Raw genomic sequence first — 19,149 nt, 5'->3', positions numbered from 1 at the left:
TCATCCAAAAGAGATGCTATGGTGCACTAAGAGAGGATTAAGTAATGGCATTGTATGCTGTATGGGGGTGACATGGAAAAAAAAGTGGGACATTTTATGTGTCTCCAACACAATTTCTCGTCTATGTAATTCAGATTTTTCATACATAATATTAAATATATAATATAGTGGCGGAGGTTGTTATATTTCATGTACTACACAATTTCTCTGTGTTCTACCTTTGGTAGCAGTTTTCAGGATTTCACGGGGTACAACCTGTGTGGTGAGTCAAAAGGGTGAAGACTTTTTTTTTCATAAGTCTCTGGTTTCTCTGTCAACTGTAATATGTAGGTCAACGTTGACAAAATTCTTCCTTGCAATTCCCACCACATAGATGAATATCCTGGGGAAGTAAGGGAAACAAAAATAATTGCAATCGTTGTTTGCAAAAAAGTTTTTCTATTTATGCTTTAATTCCAATCCAACTGCTTGGAGTACCCTCCATACCAGAAAGGTTCAAGAACTCATAAAATGTTGGAAGGAAAATGAGAAAACCCATAAATTATCGCACAGTCGGCGGACTCAAAAGTGGTTGAGGTGATTTTTATTTGCATATATCCTCCTACGCCATCGATGTGGGATTTATTAAATTTCTCATTATATTGCGTATTATGGGTTCGTTTCAATGTGAATTCCAAATCGGATGTTGCGTGCGATTTTTCCACTCAATGTGAAAATTTTAATTAAATTTATTACAAAACTTTTTTTTTTCGGGGGGAAATTGCAATACTCGTGTGGAGTTAATTGAAATATGAAGAGTCCCTCCACAGCATCAATTTCTTCTCATGCTTCCCTACATACAGCGGTGGACCACATGAGAGATTAACTTTACGACACAGCTCAAGGCGAACTGTAAAAAAATCATACAAGTGTGGTGCGCCTTAATGAGTAGCTGTGTGTGGGTGAAGGAAAACAGAGGCAAAGTAGATTTTCTTGTAGTAAATTTTCATCAATTTTTTTTTTCTGCCTTCACTGCTTCACATCATGGGGGATAGAGACGTTTTAATAAAATTACGAAGGGTAGTTTCATGTGGTGAAAACAAAAGTACAAAGTGTGCTGGTTAAGGTGCTCTCTAAGCACACAATTACTGTAACTTTGTATGAAAAATTTCATCCACAGATATTGCAATGTTGAGTGAAAATATATATTTTCATTTGACTTTTCCTTGAGGCATCTTGGTCGATCGACAGCATAAAACCGAAAGGTGGTTTTATTGCTCAATTTCTCACTGACACAAATCACTGTCGACTGCCAATCGGTGTGATTGACAAAATTTCCCGTGAATGTTGAAGATTTTCCAGAAGCTCGCCTATCCTGAATCTTGGGGTGTTGGATAAAGTTTTATCGTGTGTTCGCTCTACTTGATTCTCTGTGCGGATTTAGGGTTGTATACAGTCCACCAAACAATTGGGCGGGAGGGGTAATCCATTTTTAGTATCGCATTTGGATTATGGTGTGTCGCACATTGAGAGTGTCTCGATGATTCCCCTTCATTTTCTCTGCAATTCCAAGTGGACCACCAATATGACCGCCTTGAGGATGATCCCAAATGTACTGTGTTGTAGTGAATTCAACCATAATTGCGGGAGGAGGAGGGGTGGGGAAGGAGATAACATAAGGGAAAAGGCAAAAAGGAAGATATTGACGCGGAAGCAAAGGAATACCCCCTTCAAATACTCCACCAACACTCTGCATACACTTAGGCATCCCACATTGGAGTAACTATCCTCTATAGTCGTTGGAGAAAGGGAGAGGGTTGTGGGATTTAAGCTCTTCAAACGAATGAACTCCATACTATAGCCATATCGCCTTGTATGCACATTTGAGTGGCTCTGTAGCGCTCCTCATCCGCATGCAGACTCCCGTTTCCTGTTGTAGTACTACATATACTACATTTTGCTAAATTAATACCACCAGCCTGCATATCTCTAGCACAAAGGACTTTGGAGTAGAAGACTTTCTCACAAAGGTATCTCCATGACTTCAAGGTCCAGGTGAAAATGATCGTTTCATTTAATTTCACCTCTCTCCTGGAGTACACTCATAAAGGCAAATAATTCTCTTTGTGAGGCTAAGCTATCATATAAAGCTCAAATTAATTTTTTTTTGTAAAAAAGTAATAATTATACAAAATGCCAAAAGAAATATTTCACATATTTCCATTTAATTGTGAAATTTATTTAACATACTTCAAAATTAATTAACAAATACTACATGCGGTACAAGTTGGACATTTTATAGTACGGGTGGCTTTTGGTATGATTTACACAGACGTTAAAATGTAGTGAAATACATAGACTAAAAATATAGAGTAAGAAGAATTTTCTTTTGTTTTTAGATGTTTTTCCTTTAATTGAAATTATGTGTTTTAATCGTTTTAATGCACAAAGAAAATATTAAGAAATTTTCTTATAATTTACGCTGATTTAATTTAAAAAAAATTAATAAAAATATTTTTATGAGAAATACAATTTTGAAAAAAATAAAAGGTATCTTTCAGGATATTTTAGAACAAAATTTCCAAAAGGCAAACATTGTTTGGTGGACCGCCCACGTTAAATGATTGAATAATGAGAAAACATAATTATTTTATGACTGAAATTTAATTCCGTAAACAATGTTTCACAGCGTGTAACAAAGTTTTATTTTGCTTAATTAAAAAGTAATTTAATTGAATATTGTACACCTATAGTGTAACTATAATTTTATAACAGATTAATATTTTAATTATAAATTATTTGCCCGTAGATAACATGCAATTCTGTATAATGTGCAAAAGTTCTCAATGCATTCCATCAGAAATTTATGAAAAGTTTTTAATCAAAGCTTATTGCGTATTCTGTCTTAAGTGTAAAATAGGTAAAATAAATTGATTTGCATAATGTACTAGAGTCTGGTTAACCAGTGTGCTTTCACAAACAAAATGAATCTTTAGTATACTTTGAGGATTGCTTCTGAAAGCTTTGTGGATTACCTAAGTGCAACCATGTAACGTATGTTCACATGACTTTTTTTTCAATTTGTATGCCATGTCTACATTGAACCACATGCAGATTTATTCTTTGTCCTCCCTTTGTGTTCGATAAATGGAGAAATTAATTGCAAACATTTGGAAGCCCTATTTGACAAATGGCAGTGTGGGAAATGGAGATTGCCTGTGAGTGTGATGTCGTTCATTTCGCATGACTTAGGAGTTGCATTTGACATGATACACATTTTGTGTGGGTGGGTGTAATGCTTGTGAAGTTGCATATTTTACACTGAAAATCAAATGCTGAATTTACCAATTAAATGAGAAATATTCCAATTTCCATGTCATCTCAGGAATTTAGGGGGTGTTTCTGATGTTAATGTGCGTGGTTGTGAGGAAAAATTTCTGTCGCTGATTTCACTCGTGATTAATTTCGCGCATTGTTCCATAAAATTGTGATGATACCCTGAGAAATCAATCCTGATTATAATCAAAATAGCGCACTATAAGCACATTGATTGACTGAGATTTATGGTGCACAGAGGGTGCTCAATTCAGTTTACTATGTGTTTCGGATATTTAGCTGTATATGTACGTATCAAGAAAACTGGGGATAAGCAACACATTAGAGGATGATAGCTCAAATCCGACCTATTGCACTGGATTGTGTTCTTATTGAAAATATCAATAAATGAACTCAATTTCAGAGAGGTATTGTTTGAAAAACTATACAGAAAAGTTCCTGTGCAAGAAGTAAAAAAAAGAAAATTGAATTTTTCCTACATATTAAAAAACTATAGAAACATTTTACAAAATCGGATTTAGAATATCCTCCCCTGCATTCGTGAAATTGCTTTCTTTCATGATGCCTGGGCTTATGTGGCTGTCGTGGTACAATTAATAGTGACAATAATATCGATATTTTTTTTCCAAATATTGAACAAAGGGTATAAAAACTGGAGGTAGGTATTATATAGAATGTAACAAGAGCTTTGCGGGAGGGGGGTGAGCTAAATAGGAGATTATAGTAGCTATTTTTGCAGAAGAGAGAACTCACAGAAGATCTCTGACAGTTATTTATTTGCACACAAGGCCTCGCTCTACTTTTCCCATACAAATTGAAATGTTGGATGTCTCAATTGATTAAAGGTATAAGAATTGACCACGATAAGGTGGAGAAAATCGATTAGCTGGATACACACGTAGATGATTGCGGGGTGGTGCGTGGGTGGAAGATGAAGGGATGGGTGGGTTAATTGAAAAATTAATCGATTTCCCATAGCGTATCGAACTTCCTTAATCCACTCATTTTCGCATATTAACCTCGAAAATTCTGCATTATAGGACTCAACCTTATTACTATACAGGACGTAATCCCATGAGAATCTTCCCAATTTCTCACTCTATCCCAGTAATTTTCTCATAAAATTTCTACCCCAGTTTCTTTGATGAAAATATGTGGTGTAAGTAATTTCGCACAGCCATGTGAATAAACAGGAGATCACAAAAAATCAACGTACTCCACTGGAGATTTATTACACTGCGCTAATATAACTAATAAAGAAAACTTTATTGTGACGCGTAATATGTTATATCTTCACTGACTCAATGTTCACAAAATATTCTATAAAAGAATTTATTTATTTATTTACTTGAATTGAATTTTCAGTATCTTTTTGATTTTATTATGATATTCTTTGGTTGAAAAATAATTAAGGGAAATTTTTATGAAAAATATTATGAAGCCGTTGTCTGCAATTCATGCCCCAGTAAAATATTTCAGAGGCTTTAGAAGACTGCTGTCCATCACACATTTTGACATTTAATGCTGGCAAACGATGTGTTAATTAATTTAGCAATCAACTATATCAAAGGAGATTAAGATATGAGTGAAAAATTAATTTTCATGTGAAAACAAAAAAAATCATTTAAATAGCATACAGTGAGGGATTATGTATCTACATAATACCGATAAAATAAATAGGATGTGGAATATATAATATCCTGTTTTTGTGAATATTCCATTCCTCTTTTCATTTTCCATTATTATTTTCCTGGGAAGTATTAAAAATTCAATATTTTGTGTGGTCATCACCTTCCTCCCAACATCATTTTATAAACATTTCCTCGTCAATTGCATTTTTCGTCCGTTTTTTTCATATTTTGTACACACACTGAATTTGTGTTTAACTACTTACTTTTCATCATATGTCATTAATTTTGGAATGATTTTCCCTCTGTTTGATATACATACTATTTATGATTAAAACGTTCATGGTAGTGGATTTATTTAATGTTTACAAAAGCCTGGAGATACATAATGTATAAAATGATCAAACAATGTTTTCTAAAAAAAAACTAGAGCTTTAAGCTCTAGCTAAAATTTGCTAATTATTTCAATGACCCTGTTTTTACATAATCATTTTGAAGTTTTAAAAAATATATTTTGAAAAGTATTAAAAAAAAATGTTTAAAGTATTGAAAAGATCTTTTAGAAAACTGTCTCAAGGCTTTTGTGACCGAAATATAGAATAGTTAAAAGTCCATTTCATGTGAATTCCAATGTCTAATTAAGAAAATGAGAAGAAAAGTAATTTCTATTGTCTCGGCAGTGGCGTCCGATTCCGACGCTTTTGTAGTCGGGGGTCCCAATCCAAAACCCCAACCTTGGATACCAGTCGTGGCGTATTTGGAGCCCCTGCCGAGACCCAAGGCACCAAGTATGTTCTCTGTGAATTTCTCTAGGAAACAAAAATACCCAAATAAAAACCATATGATGAAAAATCTCTATAGAGTTCCTTTCCACGACACCCACTTGTCTGTTTATTATTTTTTACTGTATTTTTGCTTCAGCACTCTTTCACTCAACTATCAATGCGATATTCTGTCAATAAATATATAGCATATAAAGTTGAGTTCTATCCGTGTCAAAAATAGACTGTGTGGATTTTTTTGATTTATGCATATTTTATACAGAAACATCCATCGAATTATTTCCTTCGTCTTTTGAATATTTTCCTTCGATGATTTTTCATATATCTTTTCCATCCCAGAAGGCAATCTCTTTGACTGGCAAGAGGAAAGCTTCAATAAGTCAAATATTTGAATGTATAAAATATTCTAAATTGTCGAAAAATAAAATGATCAATGAAGGAAAATATTCTCTCTATTATCTTTTAATTAATTTTTGAAACAAAGTATTAATTTCAAATAAGTTGAAAATTCCCCATCAAAGGATTCTTATTTGTTTTAATTTTCTGACAGTTAACTTTTTTGGGTTTATTAACTCTTTGTTTGCACGTCTCATAGTTACTCAGGTTTCCCAATTTAATGAAGGTGTGCTTAATGAGAGAATTATTACATTTCACATGTACTTAATGTTTTGTATTATCTTGTGTAGTAATAGAGATCCGCTTACTTTACGTAGGTACATAAATAAAACCAAGACGAAATCCGACTAGAGCATATTATATAGTAGATGTTTCATCTTTAATTACCACACAACATCTCGGGTCTTTCCAAAAATGTTGTGTCGCTACTTCTGCTAAAGCAAATTGACACATTCCATTATGAATGAAGCATTTTGTCCCAGCACGCTATAGTAGTTTCTCACAACAATACACGAAAAGTCATAAAAATAAAACCATCCTTCATCCACATCGTAAAATGCAATTAAATGTGTTACCTCACACTTTTCTATTGTCAATTGATATTAACGTGAATGTTGTCGTTAGTCGGATATTGTTCTATATCATTGAGCTGAAAAGGCTTTAAAAAAGAAAATAACAAGAGTTTTGTTTTTTTCTCCTTGCAGAATGTGATCAGACATATGTCTCGCGTTCGGGAGGACCGACGAATGGAACATTTACAGCACCAATGCTCATCAATCCCTCGAATCATTCCAGACAGTGTCTCTACATCTTCTTAGCGGGTCCTGGACAGCGTGTCGAAGTAGTTTTTACATCATTCAATTTACGGGGAAATCCACCAGAGTAAGAAAATTATTATTTTCTTTAAACATATATACCAACATTATGTAAATTTTTCTTGCATATCTTTTCCCCATAAACCTTGTCATTTCCATCCCCCACTGATGGATATATTTAATAACATAAATATCAGTTGTTTTTGTAATTGATTGTTTTATCATCCATCATTTGGCAATTTCCCAATACTGTCCGTGACACCTATTCTAAATTGCATGTTGTTCTGCTATCCGCGCTATCCTATTAAATAACTTCAAAATGATGATGTCTTTTCAATTTTTTTCTATGCTGAATCATTTTTTGGACTATAATTACGTCAGGAATATAGCATTATGCAATCTAGAATTGGTGTCAAATTTTCAATTATATTTCAAGAAAGCTCGACATTAGCTGGGAAAAAATGATTTTCCACATTTTTTTTTCAAAGCATAAAACGGTTCATGAGCAAATAATCAAAATAAGAGCACGATAAAATCATATTCTGATCATTGAATTCTCCTGACGTTTGCTGAATTTTCAAATAATTTCTGCAAATCCTCACCAAATGTTAATGACAAAAAAAGAGAGAACCAAAAAGATTGAGGTTTCCATCTGGGATTAAAATTTCATTTAACACCCTACTCAGGGGAAGAAATTAAATTTTCACAGGCAGGAAATATAAAAATGTTTGGTAGTGGGGGCGTAGAAAATATGTGGGTAGACTTTTCCCTGTTCCAATTTTCAAGAAAACACCAAATTAGGATGGCAAAAATGGTGACGGATAAAAAGTGCTGATACCACCTATAATTAATGTCGCATAATTAATAAACACACACACACCCCCGCACGCAATCTATTTAGTGCTGAAGCATTAAAAGTAATTGGTTGGTATTTGGGGGGGGGGGAGGTACAGGGTGTTATTATGGGAACGAAAAACCACGTGAACCACCATAAAATTAAGCCATCACATACAGATCACTTCAAGTCTTTGCCATGCAAATGTCTCGCTCAAAAAAAAAATTACCTACCATGTTTTCCCCGTGGTGTACTTATTAATAAATTAATTGGTAATTTCGAATTTATTAAAGGTTAAATTTTTGATCATTTGATGAAGTGATTGAAAAATTTCATTTTGTGGAATTTTATGTAGGTGTACATTCAAAATCCAATATTATGATTGAAGGTGGTACCATTCGAAAGGGGAAATAACGTGGGAAAAGACTTGGGAAAATACATACACGAGGGAGAAAACCCAAAGGAAACATTAATCATCCGATGACTCCATTACCGAGAAGTACATATACACACAGACATAGGATGACTTTTTTCACCTGAATCTCCCCTTCATTAGCTTCTTCGGAAGCAAGTCAATGGGTGGCGAACAAAAAGTTATCTTAAACTTTCTTGAGGAGGTGATTGCAAAAAATACTACCTTTTGTTTGCTCTCAATGAACGTCTTCTAAGTATACTTCTTTAGATTTTATAAGGAAAAAAATTTAGAACGAATTATTAATTAATGTCTTCTCCGTATCTTTCAGTGGGGCTGCCGTTGGGGAAATACCAGCGTGAGTATTTTTTTCTTTTTAACAAAACTGACAAAACTTGATATATGTTCTACACACACTTTATATATAAACGAAAAAAGCTCATGGGAGGGATTTGCGTGTGCAAAACTTAAACATGAGCATAGAAAGGACCTCTCAGATGGGATGGCAAAAAGTTAGCAGTGCGATACACACCATGAGCTATGCGAGAGAACTTCTTTATCCTTTGCGTGCAAGCGCACGTGACAATAAAATTTATTCAAACAAATTAAGACCTATTCATAAAACTGAGCACGAAAGTCGACAAGTGCATTGCCAGGGGGTTGTTTTTTCACCCTCGCCCCCATTTATGTTGCAAGTGAAGTAAAACCACCCCGAGTGAGGCTGCATAAGAAGTATCTCCATTGTATAAACCACAACAAAGGCCCCTAATGATAAAATGTTTGCTACATTTGAAATTTATATTTTGCAACCTTTATAATGGAGAGAAGTTGGGGGTTAAGTGTGCCAATTTGAATGAAAAGAGATTTTTTCTTTTCGTAAAAGCTCCATGAATATTGGTAAATATTTATCTTATTTTCGAGTTTCATTCGAAATTTAATTAGAAAAGCAATCAAACTGAAATTTATCAAATTATTCCTTTTCCACATACCATGCATAATGTCCTTTATTGAACGTGGTGTGTCCTTAATTTTATATTCTATATCTACACTTGACACAGCATTATAGATATATAATAAACTATGGTGGTAAATTATATGAGAAAATAGAACGTAAACTAAAAGTAAATTATAGTGTGAACAATTTACATATAAAGCTCCATAAATGGATTTTATTATAAGGGTGGGAGTATGAGATTTAACTGAATATCTATTTTGTGCAGCTGTGGCACAGAATACATGGACGTTTACGCGGAGGTGCAATCATCAGATCCAGCTGATTTGATCAATTCTCCCTTTGGTGGTCGCTTCTGTGGTCCCATACCGCCTCGTCGCCGTATCTCGCTGTATCGTGCTATAGCTTTATCGTTTTTTACCAATAAAAACATGACCACTCCGGATGTGTTTGGGGGTCGCTACAGTTTCATCAATGAATGTGAGTTTCCAACATTACTTTTCCAACTACATAGAACTGAAAATTATGTATTGCATGTACTGTATATAAAGTTATCCGAGTTTCCACCGCAAAATCATTCCTGTCTACAATGTCAGAGAGAGAGAGAGAAGTTGGACACAATGAATCTCCTAAAATGATAATAATTTGCATTTACAGCGGAATTCGATGTTGGTCAGCCCGTCATTGGATCCCCCTGTTCCTACATCGTCAACATTTCCCAGAATCGTACAGGATCGATAATTTCACCCACTTATCCAGGTGCCTATCCCAAAGATATGTCTTGCACTTATCAATTTATCGGTAAACGCAATCAGCGTGTGCGACTGGAGTTTCGTGATTTTGATCTCTTCTTCGGTGGACCACAGTTAGTATTTAATTCTTTTTGAATTTTTTTTTAATTAAACTAATTTTAATTAAACTCGATCCTTTTTTTTTCTCTACAAAATAGCTGTCCATTTGATTTTGTGAAAGTTTACGACGGCATTGATAACACTTCAGCTCTCGTGGGCACCTACTGTGGCCAACAGAGAAATCTCGTGCTGTATTCTAGTGAATCGAATCTCTTTGTGCATTTCTACACACTCCAACGAACGGCCAATACACAGAATCGTGGCTTCAAAGGAATTTTCGAATTTAGCGAAAGTTTTGTTAAATTAGATTTTATACGTGAGTAATTAACACATTTAGAGATTTTCCTGTTGAAAATTCAAACCCTTTTTCCGAAACATCTTACATTATGTGCTTTTTCACTCAAACTAACATCAAAATCCTTTTTGATTCTCATCAAAAAACCAGGTGAAAACGATGGTGAACACATTCGCGGGTCAGAGTGTGATCAGAAGATTCTCTCGAAAAAGGAATCATCAGGGTTTGTCTACTCGCCCAATTATCCATACCCATTTATTCCGAAAGTAGTTTGTAGGTGAGTTATATACAATTTCCCACGTCATAACCAGATAAACTGACTGAGTATTGCAATTTGTGTGTCCATTGCCCCATAAAATCCATCCAAAAGAGTAATTGCTCATTTCAGAATAATTATTTTGAGGCAAAGTGGATACATATAAGTAAAATGCCTGGCGACATGCCAACTATATTGCACACATAGGTACATACCTATGTACATACAACATTCCACAATTATTGTTCAAATTATACACCCATTTTTGATTTCTTGCCTTGCTATTTGTAGGAGGGGGAGGGAGTGTTGTATGTAATTTCTGTGTAAAACTGATGCAATTGCAAGCTATAAATTTAATTCAGATACAAGCATCATAAACATTTTGTACATTATGATCCCTCTGTTTGCATGAGGAATAAACAATGTGTACTTAAAATTTTTATTTTCCTTCCTTGCAGATATTTCATTTATGGTATGCAAGATGCACAAAATTTGGAAAGAGTTAAATTGGAATTTTCCATCTTTGAAATACCAAAAATGGAGCATAAAGAAAAAAGCGAGTAAGTATGTTTTTTTCCCTATAACAAAAAAATTGTAAAATAATTTGAGGAAGAAATTTGATCCCGAAAGGTGAAAGAAAAGGGCTGAAAGTATAATATCTCATGCGAAGCTTTTGATGTTTCCATTTCAATAAGTATCTAATCTGCAAAAGTTTTCTTTGTGGTTGATTGTTGGGTAAGAAAGTGTGCAAAGTATCTGCGATGGAGTGAAATGTATTGAAATATTCAAAGTGGAATTTGAAAAACAATTCGTGGTGCTCAAAAAAAAAACGACAACAAGTACAATTTGTGTTTATTATTCATGAGAGAAATTGCCGAAATCACACGCGAGAAGATGGAAAGTTTTGTGCCTTTGATCTCTTCACGACTTTGGAGCCAATTGCTGAAATTCCCTCGCAGCCAAACAAGCAGACGTCAGTAAAACGGAGATTCGTGAAAATTTTGAGTTGAATTGGTTGGAAGTACATATAGCTGAAAATGCATTTTCAATGTGTGAAGGAATTATTCTCGGAAGTTGGTGTTGTTTTAGCATGAGAATGAATGATGAAGACTTGTATGGGACTTCCTCAGTAGACATAAATATACATTCTATATAGCTTCTCTAATTCTATGATACTATATTTGATGGCAAGTGAAGATGAAATGTGCCTCAGACATGAGGAAGTTCAAGTGGATCCATATAAATGCTAACATTGAGCTTGGACATGAATATTAATCAAATATTGCCACATGTTCTTGTAGAAATAAATCTTTAGAATTTATAATTTTTTCTCTCTCTAAATATTCAAGAAAATAAATAAAAAAGGTTTGTCTAATTCTAAATTGTTCTCTTATGAAAAAAAAATCCAAAAAGAAACTTGAAAAATCAATATGAAATATTAAAATAAATATTTTTGGAGCTGAAGAATTTCACAAAAAAAATTAAATATACAGTCAGGTATTGGTTAACGTCGCATAGGATATACTCTTTCCACCCATTAATAATAATGAGTGGAAAGAGTATATCCCATGCGACGTTAATCAATACCTGACTGTAGTTCAAATAGGATATAAATTCCAACCAGAATTGAACCTTTTTCCTGAAAAAATGAGAATTCTAGATATTATTCTTTAATTTCAAGTCTAAAAGTATTTCATTTATTTTCTTCTAATCTGGAATAGAATAATATTCTAAATTTCTTCCCTAAGAATTATTTACTCATGATGAGCATTCAATCCCTGTAATAGCTTAACCGTCCTGTCACGTTACTAATAGAATTGGGTTCTACTATAGAAATCACCAGTCTCCCTCTGACTGGAACATATAAATACATTGAAGTCTAAAAAAATAAATAATATTGCTTCTCATTCGAGTATACTAACCCCTCTATATACATGACTAAAAGTTTACTTGATGGGAAGCTTTGGAAAATCTCAATGGCGCGACTCTACCATAGACGTGATGTTTATTCAGTCATTTTGTGTGACTGTGATTCCTGAAATGTTTGAAAAGTGTCTGAGTGGGAATGTTATTGCCAGCGAGTGTTGTTGGATGTAGGAAAAGCTACATGGGAGGCACACGGTGTGTGTTCCAAGAGCATCACCGTCAACGAATGATTTGGCATGATTTCCAAATGCCAATTGAAATCATTTCACGCCACCCAATCATTCAATTTACGACGCCACATTACACATGTGCGTGCTCCCAATTGTTCCAATATATTCTTATACTCTCTGTATTCCACTGAGCATCCGCACATCTCAAGAAGCGGAAGAAATGATCTGCCGACTTGCAGAAAGGTCATTTGCGGAGTGTTGTATAGTGTGGTGCTCTTGAGGAGCTACATGGGGTGGTGTGTTTGTTTTAAATTCACCAAGCACCCAACCATTATAGCCATTTGCCTAATGACCCAGTTGATGGACTTGATTATTTCTAACAATTTCATTTTGCCAATAATTGATACAATATAGTGGCTATAAAGCTAATTGGCTTAAGTGTTTTGAAGATGTCCTCTATATGGGAGAGCATTTTGGAAAATTACCAAACAAAAACATCTATGTGCGGGGACGGATAAAATCTACAAACCACACACATGCTCCGCAGCATCGCATAAAGCTATGATTGAGCAATTAGAGTGAATTTTTTAAAAGCTTCCACATATATCGCATTTTTTTCTCATTGAAAAGTTTCTGCCAAGGAAGTTAAGAAGTTATTAAGTTTTCCTTCGAAAATGACTTCCTTGATATTTTACAAGGATGTGACTGTGACGGTTTAGCCCGACGGTGAGGTGATATGAATCCCCGTAAAATTCTCAAATGGGCTAACAGTGGATGCGGTACTTTACTAAATTGCAATTAAAAATTTATAAATTGTTTCAAAAGTCCAGACAATGTTTGTCAGATGAAAGTTTCTCGGCTCCTTCAGTAAACTTTTAGTCACTGTCGGTGGAAGTTTTGTTCATCCGTTTGATGTATCTCTATCCACATAATAATAGGAGTGAGGGATTTATGTGGTGATATGAGTTTATTTGATGCACATGATGATTTTCTCTATTTTTTTTACGCCAAAAAAATGTTTTTCCTTTTTTTTTTTTTTATAGATCGAATTGCACAGATGGATACTTGAAAATCTACCTAAAGGGACAAGAGACCACAGATAGTTACGATAAATTCGACTATGAATTGTGTGGGAGTGAAAATCCCCCGCCTGTTGTTAGCGATGGTCCACGCCTTGTGATGGTGTTTAGTTCGGGTGAACTCCAGGGACGTGGCTTTAAGGCGAAGTACTCCTTTGAGACGGAGTACAAGATTCCCGGGACAGCAGCACCCGATGGCACGTGTAGCTTCACATATCGCAGCACATCGCGCAAGAAGGGTGAATTCAATAGTCCGCGCTATCCTTCCAACTACCCCTCGGAAACTAATTGTTCCTACCTCTTCCTCGCGACACCCAATGAGCAAGTCACCATCGTCTTTGACAACTTCAAGGTGAAGGCAGACAACGCCAACACCACGGGAGGAGCTTACGGGTGAGTTGTGAAAGCCCACTGCTCTCATCATACAGGCAATTTCACTTCATCATCTTCCTCTACCGTCCCTCTCCCACGACCCTTTGCTAAAATACAATACATCTCCGGATGTGAAATTAAAGCTCTTCGAAGCGCAAAATAGAGCTTCGAATCTTTCATTTTAGCAACCCATACCAAAAAGTTTTTCCTCATTAAACACCCACCCGCTAATGAGACCCATATATGGCTAAAATCTATATACGGACAAATTTAGATTTAACCTGAATACGGAGTCCTTGCTTGTGAAGATTTTCATGAAGCTGCAAAGGAAAATCTGGCGAATAATTTATTTTTGGAAAGTCAAGAAGATAAAATTACTTTAATGCTTATTGCTATCACTAAATTAAATCTCTGTCAACCGTTTATTTTTAATCTTTTATCTTGCATTGAAAGAGATAAAATATGAATTATGACGTCATTCTTTGCATTTTCTGGCAAATATTCCCAATATGTACTTACAATCTGCAAAAAAATGAAGGAAAAATAGGTAAAGATCACAAACATGCCATTCAATGTAAGGCTCATCACCAGTATTCGATTTTGCCATTAAATTGACCTAATTCGCCTATGAAACTATCCATGGCTTAGGTCTCCACATCAACCATTTTGCCAAGTCTTCCTTTTTCCCCTCATATAAACTCCCAAAATTACAAGAATTATTATTTTATTGCAAAGCAAAACTTTTACCCACCCTCCATCCACTTTGTATGACCTCCAACATCCCAGTGAATTGTTTTAATGAGAAATTCAATATTTATTCACTGGCACATAGTACCTCAAAAATCTCTTCTCACGTCATTAGCGACATTTTCAGGAGGGTGAGTTCATGAGTTAAAATTTACCCAAGATCTCTGTTTTATTATGAAAAGCACCCATGAATGGTAAATTGTCTTGTGAAATGTTTTCTCACGTACGAAATTTAATTGCTGCTAATTCCACAAAATTCCTTATCAATGGTGTCCCAAAGAGTGATATGGGAATAGGTATTGGGAGTACCCCGTGGGAGTGTCAATTTGCAAAGATCTTTTGAGCTTTTCGAATATATTGCCCCAAACCTTTGGTGCAAAAGCTAAAATCGAAGTATCAATTTGAATTTCAATTTGTGTGAAAGTTCCGACCTTTGAAACCATGTAAATTACCATATATATGAAGATATAGGGTGGCAAAGGGGGTGAAGAAAGTTTGTAAATTGAATTTGCCATGAGGTACCTGACTGTATTCACGTAATTTTGCAGCATAACTGTATGCCTCGAGGATTGGCTGGAAATGTATGTGGTCTACCGCGATGGGAGTGATCGCTTCCTTGGCAGATACTGCAGCCTCACAGCCCCTGGCCCAGTGGAGAGTCCACGTGGGGCTGTGGGGATTCGAGTCTTCCTTCATACTGATCAAGAGAATGTCGCGAGTGGCTTCAAGGCGCGCTACATCTTCGAAGCGGCCAAGTCTGTCTTTGGAGACTGTGGCGGTAACTATTCAGGTCTCGATTCTGGGGTCATTACGTCACCTAATTTCCCCGCAAACTACCACGGACCCGGGAAGGGATTGGCATCACGTGCGTGCAACTGGTACATTACAGCACGAATTGGCTACAAGATTTTGCTCAACTTTGAGATGTTCTCCGTCGAAGGAGATCCAGCTGGTGAGTTTTTTCTCAAATTTCCACTCAAAGAAAATTTTTTAACTTATTCTACAATCATTAAAATTTTATTTTGAAGTCATTTGTTTCTCTAAAATCTGAAAATCTGTTACGATATTATAAACTGGGATTGGCATGCTGAGAATTTCGCTGATTTTCGTTTTTAAATTCATTTATAGCAAATTGAAAAATTGATTTAAAAAAGTCCAATGAATAAAATTGGCACATAAAGGGGAAAAAATAAAATTCAGTTGCTGGAAATGTTACACAAAAAAAAATTAAAAGAGAAATTGAATTGACTTGCATGTTTTACACGTCCTTTTTACAATTTATTTCAGGTCGCGGCTGCCCAGCTGCTGTATTACGCTTATGGACGTTTCCTGAGTCCGATGCAGCTCCACAGGAGGTTTGCGGTGAGAAGGGTTCAGATCACTGGCACTACATGTCCCAGGGTCAAACAGCACGAGTCAGTTTTACAACCACCGATAAAACTATCGGTGCACAGGTAAAAGCTACCCCCCAAGCCACCCAATTCGCAAAAATCACACAACTCCAATGCAACTAACCGCGCTGTACTTTTTGCAGGGCTTCCGAATTGTTTGGACTGAAGTACAAGACACTGGCCCGGGGCCACCATCGAGCATAGCTAACATGTGCGAGTCCACATATCACTTCCAGTGTGAGAATTCCGGCTATTGCATCGCAGAAAAGTTGCGCTGCGACGGCATGAAAAACTGTGGACCCGGAGATGATTCCGATGAAATGCATTGTGAGTCGTGAGTGAGTCGAACGGTTCAGTTCATTTTTTATTATTTCTTTTTTTTTATTTTAAATTGTTTAAGCCTTTCAACCCCTATCCTGGTGTTAAATGGTAAACTATTTCCATTTTCCTACCATAAAGTTACTTTTTTAGGATTCGTTTTAAAGGTTTATTTTTTAATGATTTACAGTTTTTTATTATTTGTTTTTCCAGTGGTTTGAAGCATTTGAGTTTTATCCTTCACCACAAGTTCTTTTTTTTTTGTTAATTTTCTTATGAGTTCTTTATGCGTGAATGTAATAATGAAATAAAATTAAGATTAATATTTTCTCTAAAATATAACAAATTAAAATATGTGATATTAAGACAGAAAACCAAGAAAAGACTGTGCAAAGATGATCACAACAGACGTCCAATTTATCAGAGTATTTTTGTGGATAAAATTCTCTCAATAACTCCTACCTAAATAATCATTAATTGCCCGCACGAAGCACGTTTATATCTTTCTGAGTGTTTCCTCCATTCACTTTTCTCTATTACTTTTCCACCCTCTCTCTCTCTATTGAACTTTTTTATTTTTATTTTCCAATTAAAGAAAAATCAGGAGAAAATTTTTATTTCACCCCGAAGGATTTTTTATTGGATCTTAATTTTTATGAACACTCTAAATTGAAAATCAATGAAGACAATGTTTTAAACGTTGCCGTAAAGAATTTTAAGCTAAAATATTTGATTCTACTTTTTCTTGACAATGTTTCTAGGAAGAAATTATTGTTATTGATTTTTTTTATTTTGCAGTTGTGGCCCATTTAGCCAAATATCTTTTATAATTAATAGTTCTTATAATTAAACAGAAATTCTTTTAAGAATACTTTAAATATTTTCAGCACAATTTGTTAAATGATTGTGTAACTTTCTTTTAAATTATTTTAGCAAATTATATAAACTCTAGCACATAAAATGAGTTCAATGCCAAATTCTCCTAACTTAAAGAAAAATATTCTCATACACGTGAATTGAATTTTATTATGAAGATTAAGTATTAATGAAAATTCAAAGCAAGAACCTAATTTTCTTTTACCTGAGAACCTTACACTTACTTCCGTCTTTTCTTTTCTTTTTCTCTTACTCAAACTCTGACGTGACCAGGTGGAGAAAGTGGCGTACAATTGCCTCCAAATCAACTCCTGGTGTTCACGTTGTTGGCCAGTGTCTCAATCTCCGCACTTCTTTTCTAAAAACAACGCCATCCCTCTCTAAGAACAAGAAAAACAACGACAAAATAACATTTTCTTTTCACCAACAAATCTTTACATTTCCTCTTCTCACTTTTCTTTCCAAGATCTAATTTGGATTTCTCTTTTTTTTCAGTTGTTATTTTTTGACTTAATTAAAATTCATTAATTTGGCTGTATATTAGATGCAATGAAAATCCTCTTTCTTTTTTATTTTCTCTCTTTCTTTCTTACAATAACTTTACTTTGGCCTTGAAGTACATTTTGGAGAATATTTTAATGAAAAAGAAAAAAAATGTACTGGTAAGCTGACCAAGCTTACGAGAGCTGTGTTTCTTTCAGTGTACCAATTTTGTGAGAACAAACTAGAACGCGAATTAATTTAAATACGCGCAAAGTCGGGAAAAGTTGAAAAGTCATCCCCCAAGAAATCTTTAAAACGCCATATCTCGGGAACGGCTCCATAGATTTTCGAGTTTGAGCTATCGTTGGAAAGGTCTTAACCTCAACTATAATATATTAAAATATGAAGTAAATCGATAATGGCATTTTCGAAATATTCGAGTTCGAAATTTTCGAAAATTTTAATTTTGACTTTAGCGCCTCTCGCGGTCATTTTTCGAAGTTGCAATGTTTTAGACATTTGTAGGGCTTTATGAAACCTTTCATTTGCGCTTGAGTTGATCAAGATCGGACTTGTAGAACCCGAGATATGACATGCTAACTTTGGAAGGCTATATCTCGAGAACGGATCCATAGATTTTCTTCATTTTTGGCATGGAGCTAGATAATATAGTCAGCTAAAACATATCAAAAAATGAAGCAAATCGATAATGGCGTTTTCGAGATATTCATCGAAAACTCATCGAAAATTTTGTTTTTGATTTTTGGCCCCCTAGCGGTCACTTTTGAAACTTCGTATGTTCTAGAGAGTTGTAGGATTTGTTGAGAGCTTTCATTTGAGCCCGGGTTGATCAAAATCGGTTAGGCCGTTTTCGAGTTATGGTCGATTTTCGATGAAAAATTGTGGCGGCCATATTGACTAAACGGCTTGACCGATTTTCGAAAATGAGGCATCGTTGGAAAGGTCTTGATGTCCCCTACAACTGGGGGCTGAGATATAGCGAAAACAAAATTTTGAGGTTATTCAAAATGGCGGACGCGGGGGTGGGGGGTAAAATTTGACGTCATAATCGGACGTCTTCCAGTCGACTTTTAAACTTTGCCGTTTACCGCAAGTCTCTATCTATTACCGTTCACTTGCAATTTAAGTTTATAATCCGGACGGCCGGACGGACGGCCGGCCGGACAAAAAATTTTTTTGGCGCATACGTTTTTTGGAATGTGGGGACCCTAATTCGTGCTCATACCAAG

The 19,149-nt window shown here is 35.1% G+C and overlaps 3 protein-coding genes across 16 annotated transcripts in view; all 3 read left to right on the top strand.

The window, feature by feature from the left end:
* Positions 1-19,149, top strand: part of LOC129790073 (luciferin sulfotransferase-like) — a 767,385-nt gene that overhangs the window by 298,422 nt on the left and 449,814 nt on the right. The gene's annotated exons all lie outside the window — the stretch shown is intronic.
* The window catches only part of LOC129788207 (probable Rho GTPase-activating protein CG5521), a 626,970-nt gene that overhangs the window by 158,007 nt on the left and 449,814 nt on the right, over positions 1-19,149 (top strand). The gene's annotated exons all lie outside the window — the stretch shown is intronic.
* The window catches only part of LOC129788331 (tolloid-like protein 2), a 606,934-nt gene that overhangs the window by 137,971 nt on the left and 449,814 nt on the right, over positions 1-19,149 (top strand). For 6 of the 13 annotated variants that reach the window (XM_055824326.1, XM_055824318.1, XM_055824335.1 and 3 more), the window contains 12 exons: positions 5,624-5,731; positions 6,826-7,003; positions 8,515-8,541; positions 9,404-9,615; positions 9,793-10,000; positions 10,085-10,302; positions 10,432-10,558; positions 10,996-11,097; positions 13,677-14,105; positions 15,380-15,783; positions 16,119-16,285; positions 16,366-16,549. The exons of 1 other annotated variant lie outside the window; for it this stretch is intronic. In XM_055824326.1, the coding sequence (XP_055680301.1) occupies positions 5,624-5,731; positions 6,826-7,003; positions 8,515-8,541; positions 9,404-9,615; positions 9,793-10,000; positions 10,085-10,302; positions 10,432-10,558; positions 10,996-11,097; positions 13,677-14,105; positions 15,380-15,783; positions 16,119-16,285; positions 16,366-16,549 (2,364 nt within the window). Of the gene's footprint in view, positions 1-5,623; positions 5,732-6,825; positions 7,004-8,514; positions 8,542-9,403; positions 9,616-9,792; positions 10,001-10,084; positions 10,303-10,431; positions 10,559-10,995; positions 11,098-13,676; positions 14,106-15,379; positions 15,784-16,118; positions 16,286-16,365; positions 16,561-17,689; positions 18,411-19,149 lie in introns of those variants that run through there. 6 more of the 13 variants (XM_055824347.1, XM_055824355.1, XM_055824342.1 and 3 more) reach the window with 4 other exon arrangements.

This window comes from Lutzomyia longipalpis, chromosome 1 (assembly GCF_024334085.1).
Source record: "Lutzomyia longipalpis isolate SR_M1_2022 chromosome 1, ASM2433408v1".
Classification (NCBI taxonomy): domain Eukaryota; kingdom Metazoa; phylum Arthropoda; class Insecta; order Diptera; family Psychodidae; genus Lutzomyia; species Lutzomyia longipalpis.
Note: the sequence above shows the minus strand (reverse complement) of the source record. Positions and strands in the feature narration are given on the sequence as shown.